Source organism: Macrobrachium rosenbergii, chromosome 4 (genome assembly GCF_040412425.1).
Source record: "Macrobrachium rosenbergii isolate ZJJX-2024 chromosome 4, ASM4041242v1, whole genome shotgun sequence".
NCBI lineage: Eukaryota > Metazoa > Arthropoda > Malacostraca > Decapoda > Palaemonidae > Macrobrachium > Macrobrachium rosenbergii.
Window position 1 is genome coordinate 34,591,208 of NC_089744.1, and position 24,487 is coordinate 34,615,694.

The following is a 24,487-nucleotide window of genomic DNA, read 5'->3' on the forward strand; positions in this document are numbered from 1 at the left end:
CAAATTGTAGAAATGACCAAGCTTGCCCTAGATGTGGTGAAAATCAGAAATCAAATGAATGTGCTAGTAACATCTTCAAGTGTAAAAATTGTGTAAAGAAAGGCCATAGTGATACTAAACATAAAACATATGATGGCAATAAGTGCACACTATATAAAAAATGTGTCAAAGGTGAAAAATAATACGAATCATGGCTTTGACTAATAATCTTCTATGCAATTTAATACAAGAAGAAAGCAAATTTAATACAAGAAGAAAGCAGATTTAAAAAAGAACTAAAGACTCTCCTATTCTGCAGGAGCTACGATACTGACGAGAAAACACTGAAAGACAATTATAAAATATAAGAAGCACCTTATTTTGAAAACGTACAAGGGCCCGCCAGAGAGGGAATTATCCCTGTGGAGGGCTGTACATAAAACCAAACAAAGTGAAACAAAGTGAGAGAGAGAGAGAGAGAGAGAGAGAGAGAGAGAGAGAGAGAGAGAGAGAGAGAGAGAGATAAGTCACTGACACAGTGTGTGTGTGTCTTACACCCATATTAACATTGCCATTTGCAATTACAACGAGTAGCCTACATTTAGATGACTCAAACAGTTACTTGAGCTGCATAAAATCTATCATTCAAACGCCAGTTACAAAAAACTACAAAGATTTTATACATGCAATGCAAACACCAGCCCGAAGGGATGGCAGTTTCCACGACAAACTGTGATTATAAGCAACCCAGGAACGCTGAAGTAAGCACATGCAGAATAGCATCGGCAATTAAACGGAGCTGTACTAATGAGAATTTTTTTTATAAGGAATATTCAGTCGCGCGTCGAATTTCACTCTGCTCTTGGCAGCCAAAGACGGGGAGACTACAACAGTCTGCTTTGATATTTTAAAGTGTAGTTGATTTCACCATAGCATTCTCGTTTTTATAAAAGTTTTCTGTAAACGAAAACTACTGAGATGGCTATTTGTCTGTCGTCCGCACTTTTTCTGTCCGCCCTTAGATCTTAAAAACTGCTGAGGCTAGAAGGCTGCAAATTGGTGTGTTGATCATCCAACCTCCAGTCATCAAACATACCAAATTGCAGCCCTCTAGCCTCAGTAATTTTTATTTCATTTACGATTAGAGTTAGCCATAATCATGCGTCCGGCACCGCAACAACACAGGCCACCACGGCCGGCTGAGAGTTTCATAAAGCAGTATACGCTGTACAGAAAACTCAATTCTTCGGCGCATTTTTTTACTTGTTTTGTCTTGCTATACGTAATAAAAATTAATATTCACTGTTATCTGTTAATCGTGTTACTATTGAGAATTTCTGGTGTCAATATTTATCCTCAGGGATGTTATATTCTAGTATGGTTCGTTGGAGTATCCGGAAAATGTTTTATTTTTAGACAAAGGCGAAAACTTCTTTGTTGTTTCCGTCCACTCCTGAAATAATTAATGACACGCTACTAGAACACTGATATGAGAAATCAAAGAGAGAGAGAGAGAGAGAGAGAGAGAGAGAGAGAGAGAGAGAGATTTGACCACACTGCATTAGTTCCCCAGGAGCTAAGGCCCTACGCTACACGCTCGTGTTCTGTCCCACTTTCACCATCATTGTTGTGCAACGACCCCTATCTCTCCGTCACTCTTTACGTTCTTCTACTCGCTAGGTGACGTAGGTCCTGGGTTAATTATGAACTTTCATAGCACTAAATTTACCTCAGATGAACTTAAAATAAACGTTTATTAACTATGCTTATGCAGATTTTGGAACCGTTTCTCTGAGCATTTCTGCTAACATTAATTATATGGAATAACTCCGACAGGCGTAACAGTAGTAGTTGTAGAAACAAAGAACTGCCTTTGCAATATAATGTTAATTTTTGCCGATCATTAATTTTTTTGACTGTTTAATTTGTTCCTAATTCATAAAAACACTAGCAATTCATTGTTATGACCCAAACACCTATTCTTAAATTTTTGCGTTGTTTCTTATTTTTGTTATATTCTCCAGTACCTGACGCTTTACTCATTGTTTTCGATTCGTCCTGTTTAGCTACTAGCGATGCTTTTCCCTTGAAATTAGCCTGCGTTATCAGTTACTGATATTTCATGTGTTGTATTATTTTTTTCACTTTCTCTAGTAGTTGGGTTTTAATGTCTGCACACTGAAGAGGGAGCGTGACGCTCCGGGACTGTTGTCTGCTTTTGAAAACATTTGTTCTCCAATTTGTGGTTTTTTCAAGTTTTAATGGCTACTGTCGTGGCTTTTATAATGCCCTGCATTAAACTTAGAATAAAATGCCTACCCCGCCGGCAGAGCTTTATAAGCCTAACAGTAGTCGGACGAAATTCTCCAGTTTTTATACCTGTGTGGACCTAAGATTACCTTGATAGCTTCCAAAACCTTCTGACTTTTTTAAGCGTAATCTACCTAGAACCACGATGAGAAACGTTGATGACATAAATTCTTCAAGAATCCAAGGCTAGGTAATTATCAAGGCTGATGACATCTGAATAATTTCGGTAACGAAAAATGAAGAAGTCTCTGATATGACCCAGTTTCAACCGATCTAATTTCACCATCGGTACTATATAGCAATTAATGTCAGTTCGGTGTCGAAAAAATAAAGTACAGTTTTCAATATTAATTTTCGTAAAAAAAAAAAAATTATTTTTGTCACACAAGAACGAAATTTCACGTCACCAAACATCCGCTAACAATGTTTCCTTGAACACGACGTCTTTAAATGAGATTTTCATTGCACAAACAATCTGAGACAGTTTTAACCCAAACCGTTCGAAAGTGTTTCATGATAGCAATATCACTTAAATTATAATGAATTTGTAAATGGTAAATGAAGCTAGGCTGGCGATAATTTAAGCCACTTAAGACGGAAAACGCAAGGAAAAAAAACTGTTATTTAAGTGTACTGGCCTAATGAATCTACAGTAAAAAAATGCAGAAATCATGAGATGCAAAGTGTCCGTGAAAAAACTCCAGAAGTTAGTAACATAAGAACTTTTTTTTTTTGCTACCTCATTCTCCAGTCGAGGATTAATAGCGTACTCTATCAATGCTGCTCCAATCTAGGTCATTTCCGACATAGTTTGCGTATGAAACGGGACAGGCGCCTTTTAATTCTCCAATGCAGAGTCAAGACATTATATACTTTCCGCATACCCAGACACGAACAGAACAACCCACCCCTTGGGGTATATTATTTATTTCCTAACCTACCAGTTTACGGATTCCCCAGACCAGCCCTTTCCCTAACACACACTTACATTGTCCTTACCAACCCTTACCTGTCTCGACGGATCACACATCGGCCCCTGCCCAGCACACTAACTAAACTTTGATCGAACGCATTTCTTTACCTACCAACCCAAATTCTTGCCCTTGCTTGATTCCACTTCCCTGTTCATCTGCCAACCTACTTACTCATCTCCTTGACTGACTCCCTTTCTGTAACTGCCCTATTGACTGATATCCCTTCGTTTTACCCAAAAGGTATTACCTACATATACAACCTGAGGCTAAATCCCATTCCCTATCCACCTACCTACCTACCTTCCTACCTACCGGCCTACCTACGTGACCAACTAAACGCCCCCCGCCCCCAATTCCTCTCCCCGGGAAGCGAGCAAACTCATTTAATTAGGTTCATTGATTCCTTTCCTTGTGAGATAATTGGTGCTGGTGAATCCATCGCCGGTTCTGCAGCAGCAGCAGCAGCAGCCACTGGCGAGAGAGGGGACGAGCGGTGGTGAAGCCGAGGGAGCAGAACAAAGCCGTAACGCAATACGAATGAAACACGAGGAAAATTCTGTCATTACTACAGTACATAGAATATCTGGGACACCTTGAATCTCCCTGTAGATAAAGTGATGCAACAGGTGTAACGAATCTAAAAAATATGAAAAAGCTGAAATAACGTTCGAGGCGGGCAGCGAAGAAAAACATAATTGTTTTTTTAATATAATTAAAGAGCAAAATTCGACTAAATCTATTCAGAAGGTAGAAAAGTACACAAAATGTGATAACGTACTGTAACTTTCAGGAAAACTCGATATCCTTACTTCTAGAAAACTTCATGTTACTTTTACTTCTGAGCAAGAATATCTTTTACTTATGAGCAAGTATGTGTTCAATAAAAAGAAAACTTCAATAGGCACTCCCCCCAAAAATATGTCCATTACTTATATTAAACGTTGTACTCCTCAGAAATGCTTATTTTCTGCTAAATAAAATAAGCACTGGCCCCTGATAAAAACACAGCAGTTCTTATAGAAACTCGCTCTTTAATCCTGTAAAAAAAAAAAGTACGTATCTCATAAAAATCTAACTTGTTACGGCAAGTACGCTTAACTTGTAAAAGATCGTCAATTATTTCGAAAGAAGTATTTCATTACTTATAAAGGCATAGTTTTGAAATACAGCTCATCCTACTTGTCAACATAAAACATTTTACTACTACAAACGCGTAAATGACTTTTCTCTAAAAAAAAAAAAAAAAAAAAAAAACGAGGCCTCTCCACAACACCGAAATTTCATTAGTGTCAAGCACATTCAACTTACATAAGTGGGACAAACTTCCGCGGCATTCAAAAGTAAATGCTAATTAAGAAACCCAACGAGGACATCTTGACAATAAAGGTCAAAGACCTCTCTCTCTCTCTCTCTCTCTCTCTCTCTCTCTCTCTCTCTCTCTCTCTCTCTCTCTCTCTCTCTCTCTCGTAATTCCAGTACGCGGAGATGGAAACCGTCCAAACTCAAAGTAAAAAAAAAAAAAAATTAGCCAGCCTAGCGACATGTAATCGAAGTACCTTCGTTTCTGCACCGGAAATGAATTGATAGACGGTACAATGTTAATAAGGGTTTATGCAAAAGTCATATGATCGATTAAACCTAGAGAGAGAGAGAGAGAGAGAGAGAGAGAGAGAGAGAGAGAGAGAGAGAGAGAGAGAACGTCTCAAAGGCAAACTGCCTTCTTTCTAAAGAATATTTCGTGGTAATTACAACATGCATGGTTTAGATGTTTTTATATTCAAGTGTGTGTGTGTAAAGAAAGTTTATTCATAAACTATGTTTTTCAAAAGTTTCAGTGCCAGTCCCCTGAACCACTCACAGCAAGTACCCTTCAAATCCCAACGATTTCCCCACATCACAAAAAAAAAAAAAAAAAAAAAACAGCACCTCGACCGAAATCAAGTCAACAAACCTCCTGACATATGAATAACTTCATTCGTGAACAACACAGCTGCGATATCCAACGGGAGGGAACGCGATCCTCTTTTATGAATTCGAGAAGCGTCAAGCAAAATTGAGCATTCACATATGCTGATAAAAGAAACAAAAAATCGTGCATTCGATCCCGTTGTCGCCTTTGATAAAAGGTTCTTCGTATTGAATATCGTTCATTGCTCCGAATATTATATATATATATATATATATATATATATATATATATATATATATATATATATATATATATATATATATATATATATATGAGCCTCGATGGCTCGGTCGTTAGAGCAGCAGACTCGGACTTCATAAGAAGTCTGTGTCGCGGGTTCAAATCCGCAACCGGCCGGTCAGAGGGCAGACAATTTGCTATCCGTGTAGACACCCCGGGATTATGTATGTAATCAATGGATAGGTTTGCTGAAAGCAAATGGGTGTTACAGACTAGTACACACACAAACAAAGCCACTCCAACATCTTCTAAAATCATAACAGACGCCTTACAAGTCTCGACCTGTCGGCCTAACCACTCACGTCTCCTCGCTGCTGGGAGAAAGGGAGCTGGGGATTTGGCACGATACATATACACATGTGCTACCGGTGTCTAAGCGATGTCAGGCAGGGCAGCCGATCGAGGATACGGCCTACCCCAAAGCCAAACCAAAGTCCTTCAAAAGAAGGCATCGTTCTTACCCCATATGAAAAATGGGAAAAAGCACGTTAAACAAAGAAGAAGATCTATATATATATATATATATATATATATATATATATATATATATATATATATATATATATATATTAATATTGTTAAAACAAATCTTTCTATACATTTAGAAATGTAAATGTACATAATAAATACAATGCAAGATATAAATGGACCCTCCAACAGATAAAAGAATACAAATACCATTCAGTGGACTTTGGCCACGCGAACAAAAATTCATGAAGAGCCATACACAAGGCAAAGTCACACTTAATTACAAGACTATCTTTTATTATACAGAAGTGTAAATAAATGCTAACAAACGAACTGGTCACAACACATGGGATGATCGAGTTCTCTTAATTAAAAATTAACAAAATCGTCTGTTCAACTGACGCAAGAACTGACGAATCACAACATCAAGCGAAATACTTTCATGAATACACAAAATAAACAACAACAGAAATATTAACGTATCACAAACCATCAAGAGAAAGACTTTCATGAATACAAAAAATAAACAACAAAAATATTAACCTATCACAAACCATCAAGCGAAAGACTTTCATGAAGACACAAAATAAACAACACATATTAACGTATCACAAACCATCAAGCGAAAGACTTTCATGAATACACAAAATAAACAACAACACATAATAACGTATCACAAACCATCAAGCGAAAGACTTTCATGACAACAGAAAATAAACAACAAAAATATTAACGTATCACAAACCATCAAGAGAAAGACTTTCATGATAATAGAAAATAAACAAAAACAACAACAACAACAAAAATACTAACGTCTAAAATTCACCGACCCCTCTGCTAGAGTCATTACTGTCATGCGATACGCACTCCCTGCTGCCAAGTACCTCTTGCGCGGACTCTCAAGAATTTGGCACATGCAACGCTGCACTGTGTTGTCAGTCCTTCGCAGCATAAATGATTTCTCGCAATATCTTACAGACCGCTAAATATCTATTTCTAATGAGAGAAGCGTGGCTATATATATATATATATATATATATATATATATATATATATATATATATATATATATATATATATGTATATATATGTATATATATATATATATATATATATATATATATGTATATATATGTATATATGTATGTATAATTCCCCATCGGGGATATTCCCGAAGTAGCGTGAATTGGATATTAAACGACATTTGTAGCTTCATGATTGTATATAAATCACTGTGTGATAAAATGTCATATATATATATATATATATATATATATATATATATATATATATATATATATATATATATATATATATATATATAGAGAGATATATAGATATATAGAGAGAGAGAGAGAGAGAGAGAGAGAGAGAGAGAGAATGTATGTTGCCAAAATTCAGTAAAATTTAAGAGGGAAGGCAGGCTCCTGAAGTCAATTCAACAGACTTCCTTTCATTATAACAAAGAGAGGGTTGGTCTCTCAGGGTATCTAGAGACCGACCACTCCGAGCACCATATCGTTGGACCTACAAATGGGGAATGAAAAAGACTCGTATTTCGCAAGGTGGTTATATTAATTAATGTTGACCAGCGGAGCTAAACGACGGTTTGCTTAATGGCCTGTTCGTCCTAACATCTTCCAATACGTTCCAAGAGACGAACCCTTAAGTGACGCTCTGATTTCCCTACATACACTGTGTTACAGCAGCTTGGAACAACTGGAGGGCTTCCTCTGGAGTCCTTTGTGACAAGAGTGTGCCACTAAGACTAAAGGGAAAGTTCCATGGAGGAGTGGTAAGACCATTTATGCTATACGGTATAGAAACGGCAAGTATGACAGACAGGGACGTAGCAGAGATGAGAATGTTAAGATGGATGTCTGGTGTAACGGGGGAGGATATGATTAGGAATGAGTATATCAGAGGGTCAACCAAGGTGGCTGAAATATCAAAGACTTCAGGAGGGGAGACTGAGACGGTACAGACACCTAATGAGAAGGGAGGAAGACCATGCTATGGAGACGGAGATGCAGGGTAGAAGAAGACGAGGAGGAAGACCAAGAAAGAGATGGAGGGAGAGACTGTGTGAGGGAGGACTTGAGAGAGGAGGGACTTAAACGAGGAGCGCACCACATTCGAAACAGCGACCCCGTATAGAAACAGGACTAAGCCGAGAAGAAGAAGAAGACTGTGTCATAGCAATGGCTTTGCACTTATCAACAATAGATGACTGAAGCTCAGTTGGTAACATATCCTTAAATTTGAAGAATTTCTTCAGTGTAGGTTCTGGCTAAAATGGTGTCTACTTGAGTGTAGAATTCGTTCAGTAGCTTTGTTAACGTTTTCTTTACATTAAAACACTTATTGCCATCAAACGTAATAGGAAAGTACAGTACATAACCGCTCTGTTGGAAGTAATAATTTTAGGTTTAGGAAATAATAATGTGAAGTTCCTTTCCTCCGTACATATCCGTAAACTGTGTTAGAACCACTGAAACATAGGCACCGCTTTATGAAAGTAAACACTAGGTCTCTACTAATATAATATGAACATATAGGCTACTAAAAGCTCTTAGATTAGAGTAGAAACCAAATTTCTCTTGAATTGAACAGAAGTTAAGGAGGCCACTTTGGTGGTCAAACCCGTAAAAGTTGGTTTGCTATAAGAAGATGCAATAAAAGTATTTTCATTATGACTGATCAATATGTGACAAAAGGCTATCTTTACTTCAGCCTCAGTTCTAATTGTAACAAATATTCCATTAAAAATAGCAGGAAATGAATCACCTGAAACTGGTCGCAACAAATAAAAATATTGGTTATATATATATATATATATATATATATATATATATATATATATATATATATATATATATATATATATATATATATATATATATATTATAAGTATATATGCAAACATATATGTGTACACACATTATATACATATATACTGTATATTTGTGTGTAAATGTGTATGTTTAAGTACATATATATATATATATATATATATATATATATATATATATATATATATACATATATACATATATATATATATATATATATATAATATATATATATATATATATATATATATATATATATATATATATATATATATATATATATATATATATATATATATATATATATATATATATATATATATATATATATAAATATTTACTTTATATATATATATATATATATATATATGACATAGTGGATCCAGATAAAATTTCATGGGGCACCAATTTTCATTTTATACATATATATATATATATATATATATATATATATATATTATATATATATATATATATATATATATATATATATATATATATATATATATATATATATATATATATATATATATCAGGAGGAGAGAAATTCAGGATTAGCGACGGCTCTATTCTTAGATTTCCCGCAACTAAGATCATGGAGTGGCTAGCAACAGTCCTATTTTATTTGCAAACGAGAAGGAAAGGGAGCAGCACAAAAGACTAAACTCTGCTTAGCAACTATAGACAGACTCATCAGTCAAGTACTGATATACTTCGATGTGTCGCTTCAATGGAAAAAAATCACATAATGAATGCGTAGTTACAACATGGTATCCTTCTAACCTTATCTCCGTTTTCGTCTCTCCCTATTCAAAATTGTTTACAAGTACACACAAAATAAATTATATATATATATATATATATATATATATATATATATATATATATATATATATATATATATATATATATATATATATATATATATATATTTATACTGTATATATATATAATTTATCAAGTTCCATATTTATATGATTCAAGTTCCATATTTTCATGATTCAGTTATACATTCATACATATGTATATATATATATGTATATATATATATATATATATATATATATATATATATATACACAATTTCCCCTAAGAAGAGGCTTCAGAAATTTGAACCATTCCAGTCTTCAGCAAATATTTGAAGTTAATGTTGCTTAGCCACATAACCTTCTCCTTCTACAATCCAAGAAGTGACCCACCACAGCCGACCAACTACCTAATAAATTATCTGTACCTAAAGTCAACGAACGCACAATGGGATAACAAAAAAAAAAAGTATCTCTATCGTTCTGTCTTTCTGGGGAATAGAACCTTTGAACCTCTCCTGGTAAGGCGACTGGTATGCCCCCTATATAAAAATGAAACACAAGCCACTTGCCATAAAAGCTTTAACGGGATTTAAAATCCAAGAGATGGTGAAGAATTCCTTGATATGCAATTCAGAAGCTCCCCAAAGGTAGCCTTGAGAGAGAGAGAGAGAGAGAGAGAGAGAGAGAGAGAGAGAGAGAGAGAGAGAGAGAGAGTTAAGTATACCTTAGTTTAACCAGACCACTGAGCTGCCCCGAAGGATTAGATTTATTTTACATGGCTAAGAACCAACTGGTTACCTAGCAACGGGACCTACAGCTTATTGTGGAATCCGAACCACATTACGACGAGAAATGAATTTCTATCACCAGAAATGAATTTCTCTAATTCTTCATTGGCCGGTTGGAGAATCGAACGCGGGGCCAGCCGAGTGCTAGCCGAGAACGATACCAACCCGTCCAATGAGGAAGAGAGAGAGAGAGAGAGAGAGAGAGAGAGAGAGAGAGAGAGAAATTTTATACACTAACTTGAAAGACTGCGCAAACAACAATGTTCCCCAAAAGCATATCTCATTCTACGTTAGTCTCTCTGTCTGTTTAGTGTTAACAATAAATTCTTTCATGTGCAAAGGCTAATCCTACAACAAAGGGAGAAACGTATTGTTAGCAATCGCTGCTATATCCAAAGACATGACGGTATTATTATCACATGCCTCAGACCTTTTGTCGTGACAATGTTGTTTTCCCAGTCAGGCAGGATGTCAAGCACCATTCCATGCCTTTATTTTCAGGCAAATTTATTTGAAGGCTTTGCAAGTCTCACTTCACATGGCTATTAAGATTGCAGATTCTAACGGGCGACTTTGTGCCGGACCTTCCTACATTAATTGTATTTCATATCTTATATTATATTTCCATAGTTAACTGCGTCTAGTTATCCTCGATGTCCAAATCTTCACTTATGTATTTCACATCTTATGTTTCAACGGTAACTACACTAGTTATCTTCGATGTCCGAACTTCTGTTATGTATTTCATATCTCATATTTATACACGTAATTACATATAGTTATCCTCGATGTCCGATCTTCTGTTATGTGTTTCATATCTCATAGTTAAGTCACTTGGTCCGCGCTCCTCGTCCAGCAATTTGTCAGTAGCCCATATCTGACTAGGTGCCATTATGCCCAGTTACCAGAGATTGGAATTCATTTGTAAACTTTAAAGTATCATTACGAGACATTTTACGCGGCAATTTTAATCATGCCGATGGTCACCTGTTTACGAAAAGGAATATCAACTTGAGAGTCAAGTGGCCTTCTTAAGCCTATTATTTTCTTTTTACTTTCTGGTACTATTTGTCAAGCCATATTCTTTATTATATAAAAAAAGTTTGTAATCTTATACCACTCTCTTTTTATTTATATGAAAATTACTGTCTGTGTAAGCTTGCTGGCCAGGTATTTTTATGTTTTTCCTTGTAGTAATAGGTTATGAATAATAACGATGCAACAAGCTCATAAATATAAAGATAACAAAAATATATTTACTTAAGCTCTCGAAAACACTATATATATGTGTGTGTGCGTTTATATGTAATTTGTATGTGTAACAACTACACTATACATTGTTAAAAGTATTTTCTACCATGTGTATAAAAGGGAAAAACGACAAGGAAAAGCCCAGCATTAAAAGCATCGTCATCCATCAATGCTCGGGGAAAAAAAAAAACAAAAAACGAAACAGGAGCACGTGATCAATAGAACAGGTGCCAGATAGACGGAAGAAATTCTCATAATTGCCAACTCAGTTCCGCGTTGCCGTTCCAAACTTTTCTTTCTCTTTTTTAATTTTTTTTTTCCACGAAGGTCATTTTCATAAGTATTTTCCCCTATATTTTTCAGCACCCCACTTTTCATGAAGACATTTCCCGGGAATGAACTGCTTATTCAGTGTTATACAATATGTTTTTTTAAGCTCAGTTACAGAAAGCGTGCAGTCTATCGCATGGGTTAAAACATGAAACATTTTACCGATTAGAAAAGTGGAGTAACTATGGAATGATCGGAATGGATACCTTTTAGAATAAACGAATATTTATGTCTATATATATATGTTTGTATTACAGACTCTACTGTTTACATTCGCTATAGACATTCACTGCAGTTATAGTACTAACGAATTCAAGTTTCCTCGCACTTTCTGGTGGGGAAACTTTTTCTCAAGAGTTACTGTGAGACAGTAACCTCATTCAGAATGAGGTCAGTGTTGCCACATTTCCACACCACCGACTTCTGCACTCGCCTAAATTTTCAGTGCATTCAACCATCGGTAAAACCTAACGTATATAAAACAATATACGCTTTCCTTCACAGTCTAAAGATCATTTCCCGTAAACATATGTTAACAGGAAAACCTATGTGTCTATCAATACATGGGTCTCTTGACATGCTAAAGCTTTAAATGATAATGAGACTATTATGTAGTTCTAAACATTAAATGCATTTACAATACCACTTTGCAATGAACTTCCCTTACATGTATTAAAAAAATAAATAGATGTTACCTTAATTAAATGGAAACCTAAAGCTGTCATCTGTTACCATCTGCATTCGGTGTGTCAAGACATTGTTCCATAATTCGACGTAAACAGCCATTCTTTGATGGCTCTTTATTCGGTCATTATTATATGAACATATAAATAAATAATCAACTGACCGAGAATATAGGTAAATGAATCATATATTATAAGAAAATAAAATATCTGACACAATAATCCCCTAAATTGTATGGAAATTTCTTCCACGCTTGGTGTGGCAGACCGCTTCTGCACCCGATCATCTTGAGCATGAAAAACTTCCACACCGGAGACCATATTTCCACGTTTCGGCAACACTGCCTAATCCCGTATGCGTGGATTCGAGTACCACAACAAATGGAAGGGCTTCTTGACTTATTTCCTATTAGGAATCAAGAACTGCAAAAGTAAGGTTAGGCGAAGAACAATGAAAAGAACTCGAGAGGTGAAGAAGTCACCGTGATTTAAAATTACATGGCGCACATATACGTGTCCATCACATATGGACACATACACACATATATATACACAAAATATCACACACACTTTTTCATTGCACTGTCCAATAAAGCACAAACAAAACTATAATTCAGGAAGAAAAAACAACAATAAAAGCCGGAAATACACACCCACACACAGCACGCACAAGTTGCAAAAAAATACCAGACAGAATAAGCTTTATCCACGAAAGAATGGGTCTAGTTGTGGACAACGCTGCCACTTTTTCTTTTTTCATGAAAGCAAGATTACAATCATCATTACTTACAGAGGACAGGACTTTGCTCACTAAAAAAGGGGGATTATTGATGAAATTCGTGCTATTCATAGGTGAATGAGGATGAATAAACAGTGGCTACGATTATTATTCATCACGTAACTACAATGGCTTAAGAAAACGGTTAATGTTCACTATAAAAAGATTGTTATTCATGCATAATACAGTGTAAATACAAAGTAGGTATAATCATTCATGTTGAGCGATGATTATTCAAAATGCTTTGAAGGTTATTCATATGTGAACACGAATTTTACACCAAATGATTATTCAGGGACGAATAAGCATTGTCCAAGGCAAAATTAACATTATTCACCAAAGAATTATGATACATAAGCAAATAAGCAATGCTCTCAAAGAATAAGAATTATACACACAAAAAAACACGACTCACTAAACGCTAAATTGCCACAAGGTAATTCACATCCTTATAAATTATACGGCTGTCACGAAAGGAGAAGCCTCATTTGCCTTATAACGAATTTTCTCATTAATGGCAGACTTTGTATCAGTCATGAAGACTATTTAATAAAAAGATTATTCATAAGAGTTTTACATACGAACGAGAGAGAGAGAGAGAGAGAGAGAGAGAGAGAGAGAGAGAGAGAGAGAGAGAGAGAGAGAGAGAGAGAGAGAGAAGGCGATACCAGGTGATACTCTAGTAAGTTCTATCCCCCCACCCCAAGCTACGTAATGCGGTGTAAAATTTCAGTCAAATTCAAAAGTTCGCCGACACCGGGTCATTACTACATTGCGTAAGAGCGTAACTGACTGTTGGCGAACTTGAAAATCTGAGTCTACGTATTCTTTTCAATACTTTGGAAACCCAAGTGTAAGATGATGTCAAATCTTCGCCAATGCAACCACGCAAGTGTGAAGTTAACGATGTACGTCTAGGTAATTTTTCACGTACAGTGCGGCTCTGAGCCAAAATCCTCAACTGGGGCTCGAGAGAAAGTGCTCGCCTAAGAAGGTCCCTGATCTCTAAAAGTTGTCTCTATCTTCTCTAACAAAGTCAGAAACTTGTTTCACGAGGCTCACATTGCGGTACAACTTTCGTGAAAATCCCCACACTAACTTGTACGTTACACTACTAACACTGCCATCCAACACAAAAACACCTCCTCCTTGTCGTAGGTAATTGTAAGAATAACCAGACCACTGAGCTGATTAACAGCTCTCCTAGGCTGGCCCGAAGGATTAGAGTTATTTTACGTGGCTAAGAACCAATTGGTTACCTAGCAACGGGACCTACAGCTTATTGTGGAATCCGAACCACATTATACCGAGAAATGAATTTCTATCACCAGAAATAAATTCCTCTAATTTTTCGTTGGCTGGCCGGAGACTCGAACCCGGGCCTGGCAGAGTGCTAGCCGACAACTCTACCGATTCGTCCAACGAGGAACTAACACACCTCAGTAAAACATGTCACGAACACACGTTGGTAACATATCGCGCACACGTCATAAACAGGTTGAACAGAAGTTATCGGCTCATTGGTAGTTGAAACCAGTGTTTCATACGATTATCCAATACTGGACGAGGGCTCTTTCTTCTCTAACGGTTATTTTCAACCTGCTTGTGATATGGTAGTTGACCCCGTGTGATATTTAAAACTGGTGTCTTTCTTGGATTATTAAATACTCGCCTTCTATTATAAGACTTCCAAAAAGACAAAAGCCTAATACATACTCACTACATCTCATCTCTCCCAGACGAAAACTTAAAACCTCGTATTTTCGCTCATCGAATCATTTTTTTTCTTTGTTTAATTATCCCAATGTCCTTATTTTACACAGTTCATATCGGACTCTATAAAAGAACCATCCCAAGAAGTTCTTTGAGCTTTACGTTTCATATATCTTAACACGCTACATTAAGCTTTCAAAAATTAATATGATAAATTATGAAAAAATTACGGAAGCCATTTTCTCTTGCAGAGAGAGAGAGAGAGAGAGAGAGAGAGAGAGAGAGAGAGAGACTCACATAAGGGGTTTATGGATTGTATGGCACTGCCCATCAGAGAGCGTTAAGTGGTGACCCACAGAGAGCTAACCCATAATTTATGCGGGTAAGCCTTGGCGATAAGTTATTGATGGTTATGTCCACAATATACTGTATAACTATATCCAATTATATCCTTCCCTTCCCTCGAATTTTGACGTAGCTTAAGTACTCTTTCTTTCTCACTATAATCTGTTTTTATTAGCAGCCTGCTCGACGTACAGGTATACACTCATATTACAATTTTCTTAATTCATGTGACTTTAAAACCATTTTTTTTTTTTAGTGTTCTATAAAAGAAAACTATTGAGATGGCTTTGTCTGTCCGTCCGCACTTTTTCTGTCCGGCCTCAGATCTTAAAAACTACTGATGCTAGAGGGCTGGAAAATTGGTATGCTGATCAATAAGTTTTTATTTTATTTAAAGTTAAAGTTAGCCATGACCGTGCATCTGGCAACGCTACAGGACGTGCCATCCCCGGGCCGTGGCTGAAGTTTCATGGACCGTCGCTCATACAGCATTATATGCTGTACAGAACGGCGCATTTTTTTACCTTTTTTTATTAGCAGTGGTTACTTACGTAGAGGATTTACAATGTTTCCCATACCAAGAAGAACCGGTTACTTTACCGCAACATTAATTTACAGGAAAATATCTTTTGTTGGACCGAACATTGCAACAAAATCCCATCCACGACGAGAAACAACGAAGTTAAGATATTAACCCAGCCACGGAAACGGATGAACTCCAACAGGATGCGACTTTCCTTTAAAGTATTTAAAACACAACAACAACATTTCCTCCTTCCTTCGGAAATTCACAGGAGGGTTGCAGCACAGAACAAAATTCTGGAAAAGTCCCTTGGGCGAGCTCTACATAAGTAATGCCAATTATCGTGTGATATTAGATGTAATAAATTCTCACAATAAACAAAATTAAATATAAAAATCCAGAACCCGAATTGTCGCCATACCCTTGACAACACTTCAAAATCTACGAGCTCCTCTTAGAAGCTTCAAAAACGACCAACCTACAGTTTCCAAGTATCAAGTTCATATAACAGCAAATGATCAGCATATAAATGTAATAAACAAACAACAAACTTTTTGGGAGGAAACAGCTGAAACGCTACAATAGTCAGGACTCAGAAGGATAAGGCCATTTGTCTTTTTTGGGGGGGAGGGAGGAGGAGGAGTTCATTTACCAACCATGACATCCCTCTCTTTATTTATCGCAAACTAAATAAATAAAAGCGTGTCTTTTAGTTCTAACATGAGAAAACAACATACTCAGAAGACAAATGGCGGGTAAAAAAATTTTTTTTTAATGGATACACTTCATACACTTCATATTGTATCGATTTTACCCAATTCTGAATTACTGAATAAGGATTTTCAACTCATCGTACGTGAATTCTTGAAGTATTCTGGAAAACCTAGCAAAGCTAGAAGCAATGAGAAACGGGTGATTTTACTGAAATTCTACAAATTGCCTTAATTACCAGTTTGTTGTACTAGGAGAGGTGGAAAAAGTTCACAAACTTTCATCAGTCAGTCAGTAAATACGCTCAAAATTCAGTCTTGAAAGCACACAACTAATATAAGCACGAGGAGAGGAGGAACGGTGGAACTGTCGAAAAGCCACAAATTACAATGTTTAATATTTGTAGTACTTACGATAAGTGAATCATATTACAAAACTGTAAACCTGCCGGTAAGTAATATGCTTAGGAGGGAAAATAAGTAATAAATCTAAAGAGAGAGAGACAGAGAAAGAGAAACGAGCATACCAGTTTTAGTGCTAGGGTAACTACTGTAGCTACCTAGATCATTTCAGGCGTAACGATAATCGGAACGAACTGGTTACTGAATAATAAAACTATACATTTATTTCGGACTGAACTGCTGTTACTGAATAATAAGACTATACATTTTTTCTCTGTTAAAACGAAAATTAAATGCAAATGTACACCCGTAATTTCACTTATGTTCCGATTATGATATAAAACTGAGGATTCATTCTAATTTTTTAATCCATTCGTCTATCCAAATAGTGGAAGAGCCGAATTTTATTCGATTTGGTCTTGCATAACTATGACGATACTTAATTTCTGTGGCACTTCTACTTTCCGCCTACCATTATTACTGTTTCAGCAGGTACATTATATTACACAATTTCTGTAATTATATATCTATACATATATCTATACACACACACACACACACACACACACATATATATATATATATATATATATATATATATATATATATATATATATATATATATATATATATCCTATACGCTTTTCTCCTTTACGAGACCGGGCCCAGAATGTACAACACATCCAGTGTACAGTATTTATTTTCAGCTGAGGCTGCTACCACCCTTGCTCTCCTTATTTATTGCTGCTGCGACGCAACAAATCCGATCAACTATCAAGTAGTAAACTACTGCTAGAGTGAACAGAGACACAGGTTTCGCTTTGGAATCGATCCTGAATCTCCCCATGACGAGCAACTTGATGACCTCTGCAATGAAAATTCCACACACGCGCCAAGCCGAGTGACGAGTGGCTAACAAACTTGGAAATGAGCGGGACAGCTATAGCAACAATAAATGATAATGACTGTTATTACTGGTAACTCTATCATGACGGACGCCAAAAATGAGTTAAATTTGTCTACAAAATTTCTCGTATCATATGAGAGCGATATCAGTATATGTCCTTGTTAGATGTAAGCATGGGGTAAATTACAATTGATGTCCATGAAAGTTCCACGACTTTTGGTAGTTTTATTCAAGCATTTAAGATTTTAAATTACTCTTTTTTAAATTTCACGTCTTGATTAAGTACTTGATCTTATGTACAGACTATTTTATTATTTACAGGCTATGTAAGAAATTATCAACATTGTTACTTATATTTACAGACTGTAAGAAATTATTATCAACATTGTTAGTTAAAAAGTGTTTTTGAGTCTTATACATCTAGTTAATCGTTAGCCTACTTTACCCCTCTAAATATAAACTAGCATTTTAATGTAATCAAAAAATAAAATTAAGGCAGGTTTCCTAACTGACTATGATTGACGCTAAAAAGTATCCAATAAAGCGTTTAACTTCAGAGCAACCGGTGCACTTTTGAGTGCAAAGCTGTTCACCTTTCACGACTGTGCACATTGTTGGCCTAATGCTACTGTCGCTTGAAAACTGATATATCAAGTTTCGCTGTACCTGAGCACTTTCGCTGGCTGTTACAATTAGTCAAATTCCGCGTTACATTCGACTTTTAGCAACAATTATACCGTAAAAATTGGAGCACAAATCAAGTTAGTTGGTATCATCTAGTACAGTGGTTCCCAAACTATCTTACCTGGCGTCCCCTTTTTGCTTCCAGTAGACCCGTACGCCCCCACTCCTCTCTTTTTTTTTTTATATGAAATGATTCTTACATTTATTTCTTAGCATTGTAGAGGAAAACAGATTTCTGTTTGTATTACATTTTAATAATGAAAGCCACTCAAACAAATAATAGTACATTCCAGTAACTAAAAACGAAACATTTGGTTCAAAGTGAGCGAAAAAAAGTTTGAACATTAGCAAATTGGCAAAATTGAGTTGCAATTTTAAGAACAGATAATTTGAAAACATGGCATATAATATTTGGAAATACTTATGAGACTAAGGCACAATTTCTAGTCAAATTTAGTGAGATGGATGCTGCTGCTTCTTCCTCACAAGATCAGAAATTCTAGGATTGAAGGATGACAGCGCACAACGCAAATCATTTCCTACATCCAGTCGGTTGTGCTGTTTTGTTTTCAGAACAAGAGCTGAAAATCCTGCTTCACAAAGATAAGTAGAAGAAAAGGGAAGAATCACACGAAGTGCTTCTTCACCTACTGTTGGGTACATGGGGAGATATTTCACCCAAAACTCTTCTAACTTCATTGTTTCAAAGTCCCTTTTCGCGCTCAAGTCACATTTCAAATCGATGGCTTCCTCTTGCAGTGATTCCAGTAGCAACTGGATGACTTCACGCACCCCTTGTATCGTCCTCACGCGCCCCTAGTGGGGCGCGCCCCCCAGTTTGGGAACCACTGATCTAGTACATAAGGGAAACAACTATAGACAATATATAATACTGTCGTGAGTTTCAAGTAACTAGTTAGTTTTGAATTATTAAGCTTGTGTCTTATACGCTAAAGTTGAAAGATTGATACCGAATTTTGAAGACCTATAAAAACAATCGCCATCGTGTTCCAGAGTATCTGTGGGAGAATTCTGAGTCTATATACAGATATCTTCTGAACGGTTGGTCTAAGGACTCCTCTGATAAGGCAAGGTATCGGGTAAGGTGTTATATGGAACTACGAAGTTTGTCGTGGCCCTCTGAACTCATTACACCAACCCAGAAGTACTACAGAATTGTGAGCGAGGTCATTTGTACCAAGTGGATACTGGCTCCAGTATCCTGCTGCACTTCCGTACCATGCGTGAAATTAATCGTATTACAAAGAATGATTCCCATTGTGCGTTATAAAAGTATTCTCAATTCCATGACAGGATGAACTATTGTAAGTTTAATCAATCTCAGCAGATAATTTTTCCTAAGTTCGAAGTGTGTACTGAGCCACAAAATCGCAAAAGTATTGACTAAGCTTTGCGATGGACAATTTCCTTCCTATTTACCAAAATTCAGAAAGGTTTCGGGAGATGTCCCTTCAAAAGCACAAACCTTCTCAACAATTTTATGATTCTTTGTGTAAAAAATGTGTTCTTAATTAACTGACGAGCATTATCAAGTCAAAATTTTATTTTAACGCGTTTTGAAAAGAGGGTAAATCCCATTTACAATTGCTATGGAACCATTAATGATCGAAAAAAAAAAGCTATTTACTACATCAGTACAACAGCGAATAAGCCAATTAATACGGGCATCTCTGACTTTTGATGTTGTGTGGCTCGTTTAGCAACAAAAGCACGAATGTACTCGTGCATTACGAATGAAGACTGCACATAAAAATTTTTCCCCATATTCAAAATTATTTTAAATTTCAAGAAACTAAAAAATATAAATCAACAAATACAACTGCCAAATTTCAAAATATCTCATTCCAAATTATACGAATTAAACGCATCCCTGCCGGTAAGTTTATTTAAATCTAAAATGTACTGTTCTTACTCCGTCATTATGTCATGACGTACCCAAACAGAAAACTTGGACCGATGTCTTTAGATATCTTTGACTTAGACTACTCTAGGAACATGAGCCCGTGCCAGCACATGGCTGATTTAATCAAAAACAAAACAAGAAAACTAAAGTTCGTTGTTGTTTGTAGTTGGGCCAAGGCCTGCACAAAAGCTTCTTGCACTCACGAGCAGCCCGTAGGCTATATTTAGACGACGACTAAAATAGCCAATTTTCTAACTACATCGCTAAAGTGAATGTAATGACACTAAAACACAAAGTGACAAAAATTACGCAACGTTACCAACGTCGGTCATGATTGGATTTCTCCCACTGTCATCAACGGACTCCAATCCGAACAGGATAAGTTCGGTTGGCAGCGCATGAGTCGTACCCTATCGATAGTACATATATGTATTATATATATGTATATAATGTTTTGTGTATTTATTGTACACACACATATATATAAATATATACATCTATACACACTCCAATAGTGGAGCACTAGTCTACTAACCCCTTGATACACACCAGTAGTGGAGCATTAGTCTACTAACCCCTTGATACACAAGGGAATTAGGTCAGGGTCACAATACTTTTTTTCAAGAAACAATATAAATAATTTCCCCCAGCTGGATCAAATTCGCGTCTCACGCTGGTGAGGTTTTAACCACTAGACTAGACCAACAAGGTCGTTTACCCTGGAATGGCTCCGGAGAAACCAAAACATAACAGCACTCCAAACGTTTAGTTGCTCAATCATTCATTTATACACGCACACCACAAATATGTATATATATATATATATATATATATATATATATATATATATATATATATATATATATATATATATATATATATAGATAGATATACTTACATATATATTATAGTATATATATGTATATATACTCATACATACATAAATATATACGTACATTTATAAATACATACATGCCTATATATATAAAAACATATACATACAAGCACATGATGTGCATAATTATATACGTACACGTTAATTTTACACAGCGTGTAGGCTATACCACACATGTCAGCAAGAGCGATTTGTTATGCATAAGCATTGCTTAAGGCTAAAATAACGCGATCTGTTAAACTTATACGTGCTTTATTTAAGATTATTTATCAGGTTTGGCTCCGGAACAATAAACACATCGGCTACTGACACTCATTCTCATCACCTCATGATCGAAGCCATTAGAACTGCCTCAGCTTCATAGGCCTAACTTTTGAAAGAGTAGGCCTAGGGGACATTTAAAGGAGAGAGAGAGAGCATCTTGGCAATGACCTTGAAAATCCGTTCCCGGAGAGAGGAAAGGGGGTCACGATCACCGGGCTTACCTTATTTCAGTGTTGTCGTTCGGTCTCCAGTAACTGCAGTGGATTTTCAGCTCATTTTTATTCACAAAGAACTTTGTTTCAGGTCCAACCCGACTTTCGATTTTGGTGGTGGAGTTGGTCGTTTCCCAGGGAGAAACTTTGCTCGTCATTTTGTGCAGCTCTACTTCTGGTTTTGTAGCACTTTGAGTCGATTTATCGATGGAAGAGTCCAACGGTACCTGTTACCGAAGTACGTTATTGTTATAATCTGTTTCGCGGCAATAAAGCGGTGTTTTTTCGTTAGTATTTCTAACGCAGAGTTTCAGTTAACGATTCATTCTTAAGCGGCAATTTTCTCGCATCATTCTGGAAAACAGCACGAAATCCCAAGGGACTAATACAAAACCGTATCCAAGTTTAAGAAGGAAATCCTATAGTTCATACGGAGGGGAGAGCTACGTTCGCCACGTCCGAGAGAAACCATACCAGTGTTCGGGACTCTCGGGGAAGTATGTGGTTTGGCATACCGCAGAATACCCTCATGAACGTGTCGTCCTGTAATAGTCGGCTTTGTTGCCGGTGTTCATTTCTTTGAATCATTGTGACCATTCATAGATCTTGATTTATATCCCCAATACTCTTCTCGAGTTACAAACACCCATGAATTAAAATAGCGAAAATGAGTAAAACTTTGTGCGTCAGGCAACGTTGGCATACCTCAGTCACATGGATAAGATTGCGCACGTCCAGGCACATGGGACGCTGTAGCCATGGTAACAAGAAAGCGACATTGGCAATTCGTTTTGTAAGTTTTCTATTACTATTGAAATGCGAGTCGTAAGTCTCTTGGTATTTGCTAGAATTCATTTATGTAAAACACGGCAGTAATGGTAGCTACCGAGAATTTTCGTGGCAGAAATGGGGTCGTTTTTTCCCGTTCATTTCATCGAAAAAGAATCACGTCGGGCAGCTAAACAAAGTGCAGAGCGGTTTCCCTAAAATAACACCCAGTTAGTAACGACATTCGACAAATTCCTAGAATAATGTGTAAAAAGGGCTGGTAACAATAAATGATGCTACGTAATAATTTAGAACTAAAATAATGCGCGTAAATTTAATTAATTCTTTCAGAATTATACACACCATTATATATATATGTATACATTTATATATACATATATATATGTTACAGTCAACATGCGTAATCAGTCATTACGCGTAATGACTGAAATTTCAGTCATCACGCGTAATGCATTTGGGGACATTTGATCCCCCAGGAGCTAGTACTAAACACGGCGAAACAGTGAGTCACCTACACTGTTTCGCCGGGTTTAGTACTAGCCCCTGGGGGTCAAATGTATTTCGCCGTGTTTAGTACTAGCTCCTGGGGATCAAATGTCCCTAAGTGCATTACGCGTGATGACTGAAATTTCAGTCATTACGCGTAATGACTGATTACGTGTTGACATATATATATATATATATATATATATATATATATATATATATATATATATATATATATATATATATATATATATATATATATATATAAAGTATGAGAACGTCGTGAAGGAAGGAGGTTATTGTGGTTATTAAACGAAGAGAAATATATAATATATATATATATATATATATATATATATATATATATATATATATATATATATATATATATATATATATATATATATACTGTATATGTGCGTGTGTAAGTATATATACACATTTCTTTTAATAGCAACAGTAACCTCCTTCCTTCACGAGTTCTCGAACTTTTTTTTAATACACATGGTACTTCAAACTCACATCGTCCGAGGAAATAAACGAAGCAGGTTTCACCTTCCGTGACAGAACCAAAACGACGGAGGACAAATGACCAGCCATGGTTTAATGATAGTTGTAACGAGCCTATCATGACAAACAGACCAAATTCAACGCATGGAGACGAAATCGTTCAAAAGAAAATTACACATTTTTGTTGAGTCTCGCCGTGCTGCAAATAGAACTTACCATACAGCCGAGAGAAATTACAGCAATTCCTTGAAGAGGAAACTTGAAGGAATTACTCAGCCTCATCAGTGGTGGACCAAATTGGTATCATCTATCTTTAGGTCAGGCTCATCTTCCATTCCACCACTACTAACAGATGATGGTACTGTAGATTGGTTACTGGCCTAGGGAAAAGGCAGAGCTGCTTCATCGAGCTTTTGAAGCTAAGCAGTCAGCTGAGGATGTCCCTCTCCCTGAACCTATTTTTACAAAATTTGTATTCCGCTCCAGGGATGTTCAGAAAATTCTGGATAATCTTGATAACTGGGGTAGAGAAGATCCTGATGGTTTCTTTCCTTTGTTTTTCAAAAAGTTTCTAGTGTGTTGTCTCCCAAGATAAGTAAATTCTATAGATTTTTATGTCGACGTAGTATCTTTGCGGATGAGCGCAAGCTTAGTAATACAGTGCCTGTTCCAAAGAGTGGTATATCTGCAGG

The 24,487-nt window shown here is 36.3% G+C and overlaps 1 protein-coding gene across 1 annotated transcript in view; it reads right to left on the bottom strand.

Moving 5' to 3' along the window:
* LOC136837253 (monoglyceride lipase-like) overlaps nucleotides 1-22,513 on the bottom strand; it is a 143,606-nt gene extending 121,093 nt beyond the window's left edge. Inside the window, exon 1 of the mRNA XM_067101995.1 lies at nucleotides 22,020-22,513. Coding sequence (XP_066958096.1) covers nucleotides 22,020-22,168 — 149 coding nt within the window. The 5' untranslated portion in view covers nucleotides 22,169-22,513. The remainder of the gene's footprint in view (nucleotides 1-22,019) is intronic.
* Nucleotides 22,514-24,487: the final 1,974 nt, after the last annotated feature.